This window comes from Ranitomeya variabilis, chromosome 2 (assembly GCF_051348905.1).
Source record: "Ranitomeya variabilis isolate aRanVar5 chromosome 2, aRanVar5.hap1, whole genome shotgun sequence".
Classification (NCBI taxonomy): domain Eukaryota; kingdom Metazoa; phylum Chordata; class Amphibia; order Anura; family Dendrobatidae; genus Ranitomeya; species Ranitomeya variabilis.
The window spans coordinates 992,840,285-992,858,000 of NC_135233.1; the positions used below are offsets into that span (position 1 = coordinate 992,840,285).

The 17,716-nt window shown below is 43.9% G+C and overlaps 1 protein-coding gene across 3 annotated transcripts in view; it reads left to right on the top strand.

The window, feature by feature from the left end:
- KLHL6 (kelch like family member 6) overlaps positions 1-17,454 on the top strand; it is a 181,617-nt gene extending 164,163 nt beyond the window's left edge. For all 3 annotated transcript variants that reach the window (XM_077291093.1, XM_077291094.1, XM_077291092.1), the window contains 2 exons: positions 13,236-13,449; positions 16,859-17,454. In XM_077291093.1, coding sequence (XP_077147208.1) covers positions 13,236-13,449; positions 16,859-17,160 — 516 coding nt within the window. In that variant the 3' untranslated portion in view covers positions 17,161-17,454. The remainder of the gene's footprint in view (positions 1-13,235; positions 13,450-16,858) is intronic.
- Positions 17,455-17,716: the final 262 nt, after the last annotated feature.

A 17,716-nucleotide genomic window follows, 5' to 3' on the forward strand; every position in this document is an offset into this window, starting at 1 on the left:
GACCCTACCGAATCTTCCCCTGCAACACCCTCTGCCACAAGGTGTTGCCTGGTTCCAACCCAGTCAGCTTTCTGTCTAACTTCCTGCCTGACCCCCAGTTTTACCAGTGTGTGGAGAGTGGCCTAGTAAATAGAACCCTTAGCTCCCCCTGGAGGCCCGGCGGTGAAATGTATTGGTGTCTGTGATACCTGATCAGATTAACCCCTTCAGTGCCATCAGACGTACCATAGCTCCCCTTAGTGGCGGAGCCACAGTACTGCAACGACCAGGACTCTGGGGCGCTGCAGTATGGCAGCTAGATGGTATAACTTCCCAAAGGTGAAGTAGGTTCCCAGGGCTCCCGTGTGTAGATGGAGATTGTGAATGGTGCAGTAAAGAACGAGGACACAGGTTTGCAGTCTCTACCTGGTTTACTGAAGCTTCAGGCAACCGCAGTCCAGCGCACCAGATCACAGGGACAGGCAGGGTCCGGCCGGTCTGGAAGCGAATCCAGAGTCCCCTTTACCAGGTGGAGTTAGAAGCCTTCCTCAAGGCGCGGTGGAGTTGTAGTCCCTTACTGCATATGGCTTCTGATAAGGTCCTCACAGTTCCTCTCTGTCCTCCATAAAGGTGAGACACAAACCCATATGACAGGTGGCTCGAGCCTTTTTATAGGGTCTCTATCATGACCTGGGCTCTATGTGCCACTGTGCCTCCTGGGTATTAGGGTGGGCAGGTAACTTGTGGTTCAGCTGTCCTGCCGGTTTCTGCTGTGCCTCTTAGAGTCCGGCACAACCTCGGTCGTACGGCTATTGGAATCTGCGCTCTCCAGGGAGGTAGCCCAGTCGCAGCTCTCCTCTCCTGGTGTCTCTCCTCCTGTGCTTTGCTCTCCTGCACACTTTCTACAAACTGTCCTTTCCTTCTTAGTTTTCTTTCTACAGGAGCTGCAGCAACTCTGGCTACACGGTCCCTTCAGTCTTTCTGGCACTGAAAGTCTAACTGCTCTCTTCTCTGTCCTCTGACAGACTGCTCAGTGACTTCCCCTCCTGCCAGAATATAAGAGCAGCTCCCCGGAAAACCTGGTTCAGAGCTCCCCCTTCTGGCCTTGAGTATGCACATGTTGTGTGCATGTGATTACCTGATAAAAGAGATCTTTCATCGCTTCCAAGCATGACATCACTCTCTTCGTGAAGAAAGCAATGCCACTGTGACGACCAGGCCCCTGGGGCGTCACAGATTCGCTTAGTTTTCTGTGCGGATTTTCCCCACAGACTTGCATAAAATCTGCATCATCAAAAACTCGCCAAAAGCTCATTGTGGCAACATAGCTTTATGTGTATTAGGCCGGCGTCACACTAGCGAGTTTTACGGACGTATGAGCGCAGAAAATACATCCGTAAAATACGCATAACACACGGCCCAATGATTCTCTATGGTCCAGCTCCTATCAGCCGTATTTTACGGATCCATATTATACGGTCTTCTACGGCCGTAGAAAATCGCAGCATGCTGCGTTTGTCACCGCACTGCGCAAAAAAATCGCCAATCAAAGTCTATGGGGGTGAGAAAAATACGGATTACACACGGACCAGCAGTGTGACTTGCGAGAAATACACAGCGGTGTTCTATAGAAAAGCCGGTAATTCAATTGCCGACCTTTTCTTTCTCCTACACAAACCCGACATGATATGAGACATGGTTTACACACAGTAAACCATCTCATATCCCTTTTTTTTTGCATATTCCACACTACTAATGTTAGTAGTGTGTATGTGCAAAATTTGGGCGCTGTAGCTTGTAAAATAAAGGGTTAAATCGCGGAAAAAATTGGCATGGGCTCCCGCACAATTTTCTCCTCCAGAGTGGTAAAGCCAGTGACTGAGGGCAGATATTAATAGCCTAGAGAGGGTCCATGGTTATTGCCCCCCCCCTGGCTAAAAACATCTGCCCCCAGCCACCCCAGAAAAGGCACATCTGGAAGATGCGCCTATTCTGGCACTTGGCCTCTCTCTTCCCATTCCCGTGTAGCGGTAGGATATGAGGTAATGAAGGGTTAATGTCACCTTGCTATTGTCAGGTGACGTTAAGCCAGATTAATAATGGAGAGGCGTCAATTATGACACCTATCCATTATTAATCCACTAGTACGAAATGGTTAATAAAACACATACACATTATTTAAAAGTATTTTAATAAAATAAAGACACAGGATGTTGTAATATTTTATTATACTGGTAATCCACCTGAAGACCCTCGTCCTGTAAAAAAGTTAAAATAAAAAATCAACAATATCCCATACCTTCCGTCGTTCCGTCAGTCCCACGATGTAAATCCATCTGAAGGGGTTAAATCATTTTACAGCCAGGAGCTGTGCTAATGCACCCGCTCCTGTCTGCAAAATGTTGTGAATGGATGGAGTGCAGGGGAATGTCCTGTAGTTACCTTGATTAGCGGTGATGCGCCCTCTGCTGGATGTCCTCATATGAACTCGAGCGTGGGAACTTTTCCCAGGCTCGAGCTCATATGAGGACATCCAGCAGGGGGCGCATCACCGCGAATCAAGGTAACTACAGGACATTCCCCTGCACTCCATTCATTCACAACATTTTACAGACAGCACACATGCTTTAGCAGAGCTCCTGACTGTAAAATGATTTAACCCCTTCAGATGGATTTACATCATGGGACAAGACTGTAACGACGGAAGGTATGGGATATTGTTGATTTTTTTTTTTTCCTTTTTTACAGAATGAGGGTCTTCAGGTGGATTAAGAGTCTAATAAAATATTACAACACCCTGTGTCTTTATTTCATTAAAGTACTTTGTAATAATGTGTGTGTGTTTTATTAACCATTTCGTACGATTGGATTAATAATGGATAGGTGTCATAATTGACGCCTCTCCATTATTAATCTGGCTTAATGTCACCTTACAATAGCAAGGTGACATTAACCCTTCATTACCCCATATCCCACCGCTACACGGGAGTGGGAAGAGAGTGGCCAAGTGCCAGAATAGGCGCATCTTCCAGATGTGCCTTTTCTGGGGTGGCTGGGGGCAGATGTTTTTAGCCAGGGGGGGGGGCAATAACCATGGACCCTCTCTAGGCTATTAATATCTGCCCTCAGTCACTGGCTTTACCACTCTGGCGGAGAAAATTGCGCGGGAGCCCACGCCAATTTTTTCCGCCATTTAACCCTTTATTTTAGCAGCTACAGCGCCCAAATTTTGCACATACACACTACTAACATTAGTAGTGTTGAATATGCAAAACAAAAGAGATATAAGATGGTTTACTGTATGTAAACCATGTCTCATATCCTGTCGGGTTTGAGAAGGAGAAATGAAAAGCCGGCAATTGAATTACCGGCTTTTAACCCCTTAATCCCGTATGACGTACTATCCCGTCAAGGTGACCTGGGACTTAATTCCCGGTGACGGGATAGTACGTCATACGCGATCGGCCGCGCTCACGGGGGGAGCGCGGCCGATCGCGGCCGGGTGTCGGCTGCATATCGCAGCTGACATCCGGCACTATGTGCCAGGAGCGGTCACGGACCGCCCCCAGCACATTAACCCCCGGCACACCGCGATCAAACATGATCGCGGTGTACCGGCGGTACAGGGAAGCATCGCGCAGGGAGGGGGCTCCCTGCGGGCTTCCCTGAGACGATCGGTACAAGGTGATGTACTCACCTCGTACCGAACGTCTTCTCCCTGCAGGCCCCGGATCCAAAATGGCCGAGGGGCTGTATCCGGGTCCTGCAGGGAGCACTTCCGGGTCGGAGCAGGCTGCAGATGAAAGCTGCAGCCTGCTCCGATGAAAGGATGATCGCAGATCTAATAGAGTGCTGTGCACACTATCAGATCTGCGATCTGTGATGTCCCCCCCTGGGACAAAGAAAAAAAGTAAAAAAAAAAATTTCCACATGTGTAAAAAAAAAAAAAAAAAAAATTCCTAAATAAATAATAATAAAAAAAAAAATATTATTCCCATAAATACATTTCTTTATCTAAAAAAAACAAACAAAAACAATAAAAGTACACATATTTAGTATCGCCGCGTCCGTAACGACCCAACCTATAAAACTGGCCCACTAGTTAACCCCTTCAGTAAACACCGTAAGAAAAAAAAAAAAAAACCGAGGCAAAAAACAACGCTTTATTACCATACCGCCGGACAAAAAGTGGAATAACACGCGATCAAAAAGACGGATATAAATAACCATGTTACCGCTGAAAACGTCATCTTGTCCCGCAAAAAACGAGCCGCCATACAGCATCATCAGCAAAAAAATAAAAAAGTTATAGTCCTCAGAATAAAGCGATGCCAAAATAATTATTTTTTCTATAAAATAGTTTTTATCGTATAAAAGCGTCAAAACATAAAAAAATGATATAAATGAGGTATCGCTGTAATCGTACTGACCCGACGAATAAAACTGCTTTATCAATTTTACCAAGCGCAGAACGGTATAAACGCCTCCCCCAAAAGAAATTCATGAATAGCTGGTTTTTGGTTATTCTGCCTCACAAAAATCGGAATAAAAAGTGATAAAAAATGGTCACGTGTCCGAAAATGTTACCAATAAAAACGTCAACTCGTCCCGCAAAAAACAAGACCTCACATGACTCTGTGGACCAAAATGTGGAAAAATTATAGGTCTCAAAATGTGGAGACGCAAAAACTTTTTTGCTATAAAAAGCGTCTTTTAGTCTGGTTTCACACTTGCGTTTTTATCTGCATGCGTTTTTTAAAAAAACCACATGTGTGAAAAAATGCATGTAAACGCGGTAAAACGCATGCGTTTTTATAGAAAAACACAAGAAAACAAGAAAAAAACAAAAAACCCTAACCCTACCCCTAACCTGAAATACGTGGCACTGAAATACGTGGCACTGAAATATACGTTTATATACGTATATAAGTGCCATGATATTTCAGTGGCCACGTATATAAGTGCCACGTATATAAGTGCCACGTATATAAGTGCCACGTATTTAAGTGCCACGTATTTAAGTGCCACGTATTTAAGTGCCACGTATTTAAGTGCCACGTATTTAAGTGCCACGTATTTAAGTGCCACGTATTTAAGTGCCACGTATTTAAGTGCCACGTATTTAAGTGCCACGTATTTAAGTGCCACGTATTTACGTGCCACGTATTTTTCAGTGCCTGAAATACGTGGCACTGAAATACGTGGCACTGAAATACGTGGCACTGAAATACGTGGCACTGAAATACGTGGCACTGAAATATCGTGGCACTGAAATATCGTGGCACTGAAATACGTGGCACTTAAATACGTGGCACTTAAATACGTGGCTCTTAAATACGTGGCACTTATATACGTGGCACTTATATACGTGGCACTTATATACGTGGCACTTATATACGTGGCACTTATGACTCAGAAAATGTTCAGTAAACGGTTAGGGGTGAGGTTAGGGGTAGGGTTTCAGGTAGAATTGGGGAGTTTCCACTGTTCAGGCACATCAGGGGCTCTCCAAACGCGACATGGCGTCCAATCTCAATTCCAGCCAATTCTGCGTTGAAAAAGTAAAACAGTGCTCCTTCCCTTCCGAGCTCTCCCGTGCGTCCAAAAAGGGGTTTACCCCAACATATGGGGTATCAGCGTACTAGGGACAAATTGAACAACAACTTCTGGGGTCCAAGTTCTCTTGTTATCCTTGGGAAAATAAAAATTTGGGGGGCTAAAAATCATTTTTGTGGGAAAAAAAATATGTTTTATTTTCACGGCTCTGCGTTGTAAACTGTAGTGAAACACTTGGGGGTTCAAAGTTCTCACAACACATCTAGATAAGTTCCTTGGGAGGTCTAGTTTCCAATATGGGGTCACTTGTGGGGGGTTTGTACTGTTTGGGTACATCAGGGGCTCTGCAAATGCAACGTGATGCCTGCAGACCAATCCATTTAAGTCTGCATTCCAAATGGCGCTCCTTCCCTTCCGAGCTCTGTCATGCGCCCAAACAGTGGTTCCCCCCCACATAGGGGGTATCAGCGTACTCAGGACAAATTGGACAACAACTTTTAGGGTCCAATTTATCCTGATACCCTTGTGAAAATACAAAACTGGGGGCTAAAAAATCATTTTTGTGAAAAAGAAAAATAATTTTTATTTTCACGGCTCTGCGTTATAAACTGTAGTGAAACACTTGGGGGTTCAAAGTTCTCACAACACATCTAGATAAGTTCCTTGGGGGGTCTAGTTTCCAATATGGGGTCACTTGTGGGGGGTTTGTACTGTTTGGGTACATCAGGGGCTCTGCAAATGCAACGTGATGCCTGCAGACCAATCCATTTAAGTCTGCATTCCAAATGGCGCTCCTTCCCTTCCGAGCTCTGTCATGCGCCCAAACAGTGGTTCCCCCCCACATAGGGGGTATCAGCGTACTCAGGACAAATTGGACAACAACTTTTACGGTCCAATTTATCCTGATACCCTTGTGAAAATACAAAACTGGGGGCTAAATTTCATTTTTGTGAAAAAAAAAAAAAAATTATTTTCACGGCTCTGCGTTATAAACTGTAGTGAAACACTTGGGGGTTCAAAGTTCTCACAACACATCTAGATAAGTTCCTTGGGGGGTCTAGTTTCCAATATGGGGTCACTTGTGGGGGGTTTGTACTGTTTGGGTACATCAGGGGCTCTGCAAATGCAACGTGACGCCTGCAGACCAATCCATTTAAGTCTGCATTCCAAATGGCGCTCCTTCCCTTCCGAGCTCTGTCATGCGCCCAAACAGTGGTCCCTCCCCACAAATGGGGTATCAGCGTACTCCAGACAAATTGGACAACAACTTTTGGGGTCCAATTTATCCTGATACCCTTGTGAAAATACAAAACTGGGGGCTAAAAAATCATTTTTGTGAAAAAAAAAATAATTTTTATTTTCACGGCTCTGCGTTATAAACTGTAGTGAAACACTTGGGGGTTCAAAGCTCTCAAAACACATCTAGATAAGTTCCTTAGGGGGTCTACTTTCCAAAATGGTGTCACTTGTGGGGTTTTTTAATGTTTAGGCACATCAGGGGCTCTCCAAATGCAACATGGCATCCCATCTTAATTCCAGTCAATTTTGCATTGAAAAGTCAAATAGCGCTCCTTCCCTTCCGAGCTCTGCTATGCACCCAAACAGTGGTTTACCCCCACATATGGGGTATCGTCGTACTCAGGACAAATTGCACAACAACTTTTGTGGTCTACTTTCTTCTCTTACCCTTGGGGAAATAAAAAAATGGGGGTGAAAAGATCATTTTTGTGAAAAAATATGATTTTTTATTTTTACGGCTCTGCATTATAAACTTCTGTGAAGCACTTGTTGGGTCAAAGTGCTCAACACACATCTAGATAAGTTCCTTAAGGGGTCTACTTTCCAAAATGGTGTCACTCGTGGGGGGTTTCAATGTTTAGGCACATTAGGGGCTCTCCAAACGCAACATGGCGTCCCATCTCAATTCCAGTCAATTTTGCATTGAAAAGTCAAATGGCGCTCCTTCCCTTCTGAGCTCTGCCCTGCGCCCAAACAATGGTTTACACCCACATATGGGGTATCAGTGTACTCAGGACAAACTGCACAACAATTTTTGGGGTCCAATTTCTTCTCTTACCCTTGGGAAAATAAAAAATTGGGGGTGAAAAGATCATTTTTGTGAAAAAATATGATTTTTTATTTTTACGGCTCTGCATTATAAACTTCTGTGAAGCACTTGTTGGGTCAAAGTGCTCAACACACATCTAGATAAGTTCCTTAAGGGGTCTACTTTCCAAAATGGTGTCACTCGTGGGAGGTTTCAATGTTTAGGCACATTAGGGGCTCTCCAAACGCAACATGGCGTCCCATCTCAATTCCAGTCAATTTTGCATTGAAAAGTCAAATGGCGCTCCTTCCCTTCTGAGCTCTGCCCTGCGCCCAAACAATGGTTTACACCCACATATGGGGTATCAGTGTACTCAGGACAAACTGCACAACAATTTTTGGGGTCCAATTTCTTCTCTTACCCTTGGGAAAATAAAAAATTGGGGGTGAAAAGATCATTTTTGTGAAAAAATATGATTTTTTATTTTTACGGCTCTGCATTATAAACTTCTGTAAAGCACTTGTTGGGTCAAAGTGCTCACCACACATCTAGATAAGTTCCTTAGGGGGTCTACTTTCCAAAATGGTGTCACTTGTTAGGGGTTTCAATGTTTAGGCACATCAGGGGCTCTCCAAATGCAACATGGCGTCCCATCTCAATTCCAGTCAATTTTGCATTGAAAAGTCAAATGGCGCTCCTTCCCTTCCGAGCTCTGCCCTGCGCCCAAACAATGGTTTACACCCACATATGGGGTATCAGCGTACTCAGGACAAATTGCACAACAATTTTTGGGGTCCAATTTCTTCTCTCACCCTTGGGAAAATAAAAAATTGGGGGTGAAAAGATAATTTTTGTGAAAAAATATGATTTTTTATTTTTACGGCTCTGCATTATAAACTTCTGTAAAGCACTTGTTGGGTCAAAGTGCTCACCACACATCTAGATAAGTTCCTTAGGGGGTCTACTTTCCAAAATGGTGTCACTTGTTAGGGGTTTCAATGTTTAGGCACATCAGGGGCTCTCCAAATGCAACATGGCGTCCCATCTCAATTCCAGTCAATTTTGCATTGAAAAGTCAAATGGCGCTCCTTTGCTTCCAAGCTCTGCCATGCGCCCAAACTGTGGTTTACCCCCACATATGGGGTATCAGCGTACTCAGGACAAATTGTACAACAACTTTTGGGGTCTATTTTCTCCTGTTACCCTTGGTAAAATAAAACAAATTGGAGCTGAAATAAATTTTGTGTGAAAAAAAGTTAAATGTTCATTTTTATTTAAACATTCCAAAAATTCCTGTGAAACACCTGAAGGGTTAATAAACTTCTTGAAAGTGGTTTTGAGTACCTTGAGGGGTGCAGTTTTTAGAATGGTGTCACACTTGGGTATTTTCTATCATATAGACCCGTCAAAATGACTTCAAATGAGATGTGGTCCCTAAAAAAAAATGGTGTTGTAAAAATGAGAAATTGCTGGTCAACTTTTAACCCTTATAACTCCGTCACAAAAAAAAATTTTGGTTCCAAAATTGTGCTGATGTAAAGTAGACATGTGGGAAATGTTATTTATTAAGCATTTTGTGTGACATATGTCTGTGATTTAAGGGCATAAAAATTCAAAGTTGGAAAATTGCGAAATTTTCAAAATTTTCGCCAAATATTCGTTTTTTTCACAAATAAACGCAAGTTATATCGAAGAAATTTTACCACTAACATGAAGTACAATATGTCACAAGAAAACAATGTCAGAATCGCCAAGATCCGTTGAAGCGTTCCAGAGTTATAACCTCATAAAGGGACAGTGGTCAGAATTGTAAAAATTGGCCAGGTCATTAACGTGCAAACCACCCTCGGGGCTTAAGGGGTTAAGCTAACTCGCGCTGAATTAAATATAAATACAGTATATATATATATATATATATATATATATATGTGTCTCAATGACATATATATATATACATATATACTGTATATATGTTTTAACGAACATTTGAGCACATAAATCCATTAGATGTCGGTTTTGCAAGCCTGCGAGAAAATATCGCAGTACGGATGCCATACGGATTACATACGGAGGATGCCATGCGCAAAATACGCTGCCATACCCTGCCTACGGATGACATACGGATCACTATTTTGGGAACATTTCTGCTTATTACGGCCGTAAAAAACGGACCGGATTTTCATACGCTGAGTGTGACGCCGGCCTTAGCCTGTTTTTTTTTCTCTTTGTCGGTGGAGTCTAGCAATTGCAGATTTTCGTCTGATTAAAAATGTGGCACAACTTCACCCCAGTCCTCCCCGAGTATTTTTGAAAAGTGTCAAAAACAGTTAAAGGCAAGAAAAAACCCTATGTTTGACTTTGCACCAAATTCATGAATCTCGTGTGCCATTTTGATAAATAAAAAACATCAACTAATAATAGCACTAGACAAAACAAGGAAAGTGATGTGATGAATCGGGGCCTACGTGTTTTGCCCATAGCAACCAATCACAATAAAGCTTTCATTTTACCAGAGCGGTTTACTAAACTAAAGCTGATCTCTGATTGGTTGCTATGGGCAGTGTGAACACAAATTTTAACAAATGAGGCCTAAAATTTGCAAATTTGACTGTAGCATTGGAGTAAAGTTGTACTGTAGGTACATTGGCAATTCACATATACTAATATAAAATATTTCAGTGTTCTACTAGAATAATTCCTGTATTGTCAGATACTCTGTCACTACACAGCCAGCCATGGTGTTACTCTCGTGGCCATATTGCTGATACCCTCAGCAGGCAGCTCCCTCTGTGGTCTTTAAATGACTTCTTAATAGTGATGAGCAAATGGGCTCAGATAAGGTGTTATCTGAGCATGCTTAAGTGCTAACCGAGTGTCTTCGGCGTGCTTGAATAAGATGTTTTAGTCCCCGCAGCCGCATGTCTTGTGACTGTTCGACAGCTGCAACACAAGCATGTCTTGCGGCTACCAAACAGGCAATCCCTGCATGCGTTTTGCCTGTCGAACACACTGAGACATGCAGCCGTGGGGACTAAAACATATTTTTCGAGCACGCCGAAGACACTCAGTGAGGCCGGTTTCACACGTCAGTGGCTCCGGTACGTGTGGTGTCAATTTTCTCACGTACCGGAGACACTGACACACGTAGACACATTAAAATCAATGTGTCTCTGCAGATGTCATTGATTTTTTGCGGACCGTGTGTCCGTGTGCAAAACACGGAGACATGTCAGTGTTCGTGGGAGCGCACGGATCACACGGACCCATTAAAGTCAATAGGTCTGTGTAAAACACGTACCGCACACGGATGCTGTCCGTGTGCAGTCCGTGTCCCATGCAGGAGACAGCGCTACAGTAAGCGCTGTCCCCCAGCATGGTGCTGAAGCCGCCATTCATTTCTTCTCTCCAGCAGCGTTCGCTGGAGAGAAGAAATTAAAAATATTTTTTTTTGTGTGTGCGTTTAAAATAAAGATCCTTGTCACCACCCCCCTCCCACCCCCTGTGCGCCCGCCCGCTGGAGGGGTGGAGCCGCATATTCATCACTGTAATGAGCGGTACCACGTGACCGCTCATACAGGAAGAAGCTGCGGCGCGGAGAGGAAGCATCGAGGGAGCTGGGTCAGTATTTTATTTCCAGCGGGCGGGCGCACAGGGGGTGGGAGGGGGGTGGTGACAAGGATCTTTATTTTAAACACACACACACAAAAATGATTTTTCATTTCTTCTCTCCAGCGAACGCTGCTGGAGAGAAGAAATGAATGGCGGCTTCAGCACCCAAAGCAGGGGACAGCGCTTACTGTAGCACTGTCTCCTGCACGGTCCGTGTGGTACCCAGTCGGAACACGGGCGGCACACGGCTGCCGCACGTGTGCCACACTGATGTGCCATGTGAGCTCACGGTCACACGGACACGGATAACTCCGGTACCGATTTTTCCGGTACCAGAATTATCTAGACGTGTGGGACAGGCCTTAGTACACAAGTGTGCTCAGATAACATCTTATCTGAGCACGTTTGTTCATCACTATTAACAAATAATTCATTTTTCATAGGAAACATCCGTTTCAGGGTATGTGTCCACGTTCAGGATTGCATCAGGATTTGTTCAGGATTTTTCATCAGTATTTGTAAGCCAAAACCAGGAGTGGAACAATTAGAGGAAAAGTATAATAGAAACATATGCTCCACTTTTGCATTTATCACCCACTCCTGGTTTTGGCTTACAAATACTGATGAAAAATCCTGACCAAATCCTGATGCAATCCTGAATGTGGACACATACCCTCACCCTGCAAACTAGCTGTGCTGTTAGGCACCGTGTGAGTGTGGCCACAAGGTGGGGCTAATTGCACGGCTGATATGCTGCCCACCCATGAGGAGCCTATGGCTGCACAATTTTTTTTCACAATCAAGTGACTGGAGCATTAGCCATGTGGCTAGCTGGAGGTTTGGTAAGATGACATGATGTGGCTTATTGTATGGCTGAAACTCTGCTGACCCGTGTTGACAATGATTAATAGTTGCAGACAACTTTGAGGTTTCATCTTTATGCTGCAGGCAAGGTCACAAAGTGCTTTTCTAATGCAATTCTGAGCAAGCAAATACACAGATGGTGTCACACGGCTTTGTTCACACAACCATATTCTCGATCCAGTTGCTGCTGAAAAAAAAACCTGACCGCACTCTCATGTTCTTCAATGGGGCTGTTCAGATGACTGTTTTTTTTTTTTCATGCAGTCCTGATGTCTGCATGAAAAAAATTGCAGCATTCGCTTCTGTATTTTGGATGAGACTCTCCCATTCATGTCCATGGGTGCGCACAAAAAACCCCAAATTGGATGCCATATGGATCATATGTATTGGAGCCGCTTTTAATAATATATTGCAGTTCATTAGCATCAGACAGTATTTGAGCTTGTGCATTTTAATAACTGTTGATGTAAAAATGGATGCCATATAGTTTGCATACGGATGGCAGAACAGATGAAAAATATGTGGATGAAAGTCGGTCAAGTTTTTTTTTAAATATTTTTTTTTATATCTATGCTCAAGTGAGTTTAGCCTATCAAACAGTCAGAGAAATATGGAAACTACACAAGGCATCCAAGTGCGGGCTGATGTTTTTTTACAGGCCCATAGACTTGCATTGGCGAGTTTGGCCCTTGATTCCTATAAAAAATGGATATGCCTCCTTATATTGGTGCGAACCTCTCACTCTGACGTGGCACTATAAAAGGTACATGTTCTATGCGCGAAAAGCACAAAAAGAACTTGTACTTAAAAAACTGCCATCTGAATTTGGCCTAACAGTATGTTCACACAGTGCTTTTTGCGGTCTTTTTTCTGCCTAAAGAATAATGTTGGCAGGGAAAACGCTGGGTACTTTCTACACATTTTTAAAGTATTTTTTTCATGAGTTTTTCTTTTATTCATTCAGTTGAGCTTAAACTGGTGAAAGAGTTGACATGCTGCAGTTAAGAAAAGCAAGGAAAATGAGCAAATGCACCATGTGCACAAGACTTTAATAGACATTTTCTATATTTTGCTGCTTCTGTAAAATGCTGTGGTTTTTTTTTCACATGGGGAAAGAAAACGCTACTTGTGAACAAGCTCTTATAGCCCATTGAAAGGAACTCTCTCTGTTTTCTGACAGGTGGCTCCATTAATGATCAGCGTCAGTTCATTTGCAGCAGCCAGTCTCCACAACAAGCTCTATGTTATTGGGGGTGGACCCAATGGAAAACTGGCCACCGACAAAACTCAGTGCTATGACCCGTCTACCAACAAGTGGAGTGTAAAGTCCCCAATGCCTGTCGAAGCAAAATGTATTAATGCTGTAAGCTTCCATGATCAGATCTACGTTGTGGGTGAGTTGTTTTAGCATTTTATAACATGGGATTAAAATCCTTCATCCCCTACTTCACTTGGCAGGCAGGTTAACGCCTTGTGGCATTGTCTGGTCAGGACTAGCCTTTGGGTATGTGGTTGCACAGGTAACCTCAGCCGCTATATACCGATACAGGAACCTCCACAAACCTTCATATTATCTGCACAGCAGTTTTATTCAGATTGTATAAAACACGATGCTGAAGTTGGTTTCTTATTTGGCAATTTGTTTGTTTTTCTTACAGTTTTAACTACAAAAATAAAAAAACACAATAATAAAATACAATGCAGCGAGGTCCCCTGATGTGATTACAAGTAAAAGGAGCTGCAAAAACTATAAAACTGGCACAAAAATGTGAGATGAGATCAGTGGCCCGAAGTCAATTAATCCTTTCAATAACGCCCTGTGATGTCCATTTTTGTGCCAATTTTATCATTTTTGTAGCTGCTTTTAAGTGTATTCACATCATGGGACCTCACTGCATAAGAAATCAACTTCAGCATCGTGTGTAAGGCCTGTCCCACACGTCTAGATAATTCCGGTACCGGAAAAATCGGTAACGGAGTTATCCGTGTCCGTGTGTCCGTGAGCTCACGTGGCACATCAGTGTGGCACATGTGCGGCAGCCGTGTGCCGCCCGGGTACCACACGGACCGTGCAGGAGACAGCTCTAAAGTAAGCACTGTCCCCTGCTTTGGGTGTTGAAGCCGCCATTCATTTCTTCTCTCCAGCAGCGTTCGCTGGAGAGAAGAAATGAAAAATCTTTGTTTTTTGTTTTTTTTTTGCTGTTGAAATAAAGATCTTTGTCACCACCCCCCTCCCACCCCCTGTGCGCCCCCCCGCTGGAAATAAAATACTCACCCGGCTCCCTCAATGCTTTCTCTCAGCGCCGCAGCTTCTCCTGTATGAGCGGTCACGTGGTGCCGCTTATTACAGTGATGAATATGCGGCTCCACCTCCCATAGGGGTGGAGCCGCATAGTCATCATTGTAATTGTCGGCACCACGCGACCGCTCATACAGGAGAAGCTGCGGCGCGGAGAGGACACTTCGAGGGAGCCGGGTGAGTATTTTATTTCCAGCGGGGGGGGGGGGTGCACAGGGGGTGGGAGGGGGGTGGTGACAAAGATCTTTATTTCAACAGCAAAAAACCCCCAAAAAACTAAGATTTTTAATTTCTTCTCTCCAGCGAACGCTGCTGGAGAGAAGAAATGAATGGCGGCTTCAGCACCACGCTGGGGGGACAGCGCTTACTGTAGCGCTGTCTCCTGCACGGCACACGGTCTGCACACGGACAGCATCCGTGTGCGGTACGTGTTTTACACGGACCCATTGACTTTAATGGGTCCGTGTGATCCGTGCGTTCCCACGAACACTGACATGTCTCCGTGTTTTGCACACGAACAAATGGTCCGCGAAAACACGCTGACATGTGCAGAGACACATTGATTTTAATGTGTCTACGTGTGTCAGTGTCTCCGGTACGTGAGAAAACTGATACCTCACGTACCGGAATCACTGACATGTGAAACCGGCCTAAAACTGTTCTGGTATTGGGACACAATGTCTTCTAGATGCCATTGGTACATGCATCAAGCGAAGAAGCGCAGGAACAAAAGAAAGGAATCGAAGAACAGCAGTATTTGCAGCAAGTTAAGAAAATATTTATGGCAAAAGTGTCAGGTCCCATCTTTTTCAATAACTATATGATGGACCATGGGGGGTGCATTATATAGTATGGAGGACCATGGGGGGCGCATTATACAGTATTGGGGAACATGGGGGGGTATATCATACAGTATGGAGGACCATGGGGGACGCACATTATACAGTGTGGAGGACCATGGGGGGCGCACATTATACAGTGTGGAGGGCAATGGGGGGCGCACATTATACAGTGTGGAGGGCCATGGGGGGGGCGCACATTATACAGTGTGGAGGGCAATGGGGGGCGCACATTATACAGTGTGGAGGGCCATGGGGGGCGCACATTGTAGAGTGTGGAGGGCCATGGGGGGCGCACATTATACAGTGTGGAGGGCAATGGGGGGCGCACATTATACAGTGTGGAGGGCCATGGGGGGCGCACATTGTAGAGTGTGGAGGGCCATGGGGGGCGCACATTATACAGTGTCGAGGACCATGGGCGGCGAACATTATACAGTGTCGAGGACCATGGGGGGCACACATTATTCAGTGTGGCGGACCATTGGGGGGGCGCACATTATACAGTGTCGAGGACCATAGGGGGGCACGTATTATACTGTATGGAAGTAGTTGTACAGTGTGAAGGTTTGGGTGGGGGCCATTATACTGTATAGAGGACTGTGCGGGGGTCACAGTTGGGGGAACATACTGTTAGGGTCACCATACTTTGCCTTGGGAGTTGAGGTTTGTTACAGTAGGGTAATTTATACTGTGCATGTGGAGGAATTCACCATGGGGGTATCATACTGTGTTGTTTGATGGGCACTTTTGTTGGCATCATACTTTATGGGGGCAATGAAAGAGGAATCTAGGACTTGAGCAGGAGGGAAATTACTATGTAAAGTTGAGATATATTCTCTTCTGTGACCTCAGCAATTATTTGTTTATTGGGGGGGCTCAATTAGAATTTCTGCTATGGGGCCCCATGATTTCTATATACGCCCATGGTTACAGTCTCACCAAGAAAATGTTTAGTTCCAGCTCCTTAAAAATAATCTGCTTTATGATTCAATAAAGATTATTTTTAAGGAGCTGGAACTACACATCATTTTCATGGACTCTACGTTTATCTGCACGGAGTTGCGAGCACCTGCGGTGGATACTGGAGAGCTGGCTGAAGCCCCTTTCTGTTACAGTCTCACCGCTCACTATGTACTGAGTGGTGACTGAAGCAGCATCGGCACAACTCTCTTCCTCCTGGCAGCCGCAAAGCTTCAGAAAGTTATCAACCTGCAGATTAACCCCATATCTGCAGGTTAATGGCGTTTTTTCACATAATAGGTTCCCTTTAAGTGGGAGTTACTTTACTTAGATACATTAGTCCAGTAGATAATTAGTTGTAGTCGATGTGCAATTATGTGTCGCCGCACGGCTCCGCTCCGTTAGGGCGTTAGGACCCACTACGAGGTTTGCCGTGAAGGGGCAGTGGGCTTCATACAGTCTGATCAGAATGTTAAACTGAAAACCTCATGTTCAGTATTTAAATTTTTGCCTAGCGGCTTTAGATCAACGTATGATTTTGGGATGTGCGGTTCATGCTCTTTTTTTTTTTCTTTTTGCACATAGCAATTATGTGTTTGTTCATTCTGCAATGTAATTAAGCATTTACACAAAGTTCAGTACAATACCAGGCAATAGAAGAAAAAAAAAAAATCACAATATATATATTTGTTTCTTGTACAGGTGGCGCCATGAAGGCTTTGTATTCCTACAACCCTCTCGATGACTCTTGGAGTCTGGTAACGAAGTTTAGCCATGAACGGGCAAGCTGCGGGATCGCTGCATGTTGTAATAAGATATTTATCACGGGTGGGCGAGATGAGAGGAACGAGGTGATTGCTACCGTTCTGTGCTGGAACGTCGAGAGCGGGAAACTGACTGAGGAGTGTGTCCTCCCTCGTGGCGTCTCCCATCATAGCAGCGTCACCATAAGAAAATCATACACGCACATCCGTAGGATCGTCACCGGAGCCGTTTCTGTGTAATCTCCAAGAGGCGAACAGGCTCCACCATTGCTGATATTTAAATTATTTCTTAATTTATTGCAGTCATTTGTAAAATGTTTGCAGGAAGCATTTTTTTTTTATTTTGTCATTGGAATGTAAAGACTTTGCTGTAATGGCCTTTATGGCTACGTACTTTTGAATATATTTTTTTGTTATTTGCTAAAATGTTTTTGATCTAGAAAGGGTATATCGTTCTTCATTTTGTCATACCACAATGAAGGAGATGTCAGACTGTAGGTAATTGGGTCGGATAGGGAAAATAATTCTGCTGGTGAGACACTATATATATATATATATATATATATATATATATATATATATATAAAATTAAAAAAAAACTATATTACTATTTTCACATATTGTGTAGTGGGAGAAAAATAAATATTCTCTCCCAGATGGGGGGTAAAAAAGCTGTCCCCTCACATATGTGTGAAAAGATTTCAGACAAAAACACTCATTGTGCCGGTACTGCTTACCTGAGATACTTGAGCCTTTTTGACTTCCCAAAAATATGTGGCACTATCGAGATTACCAT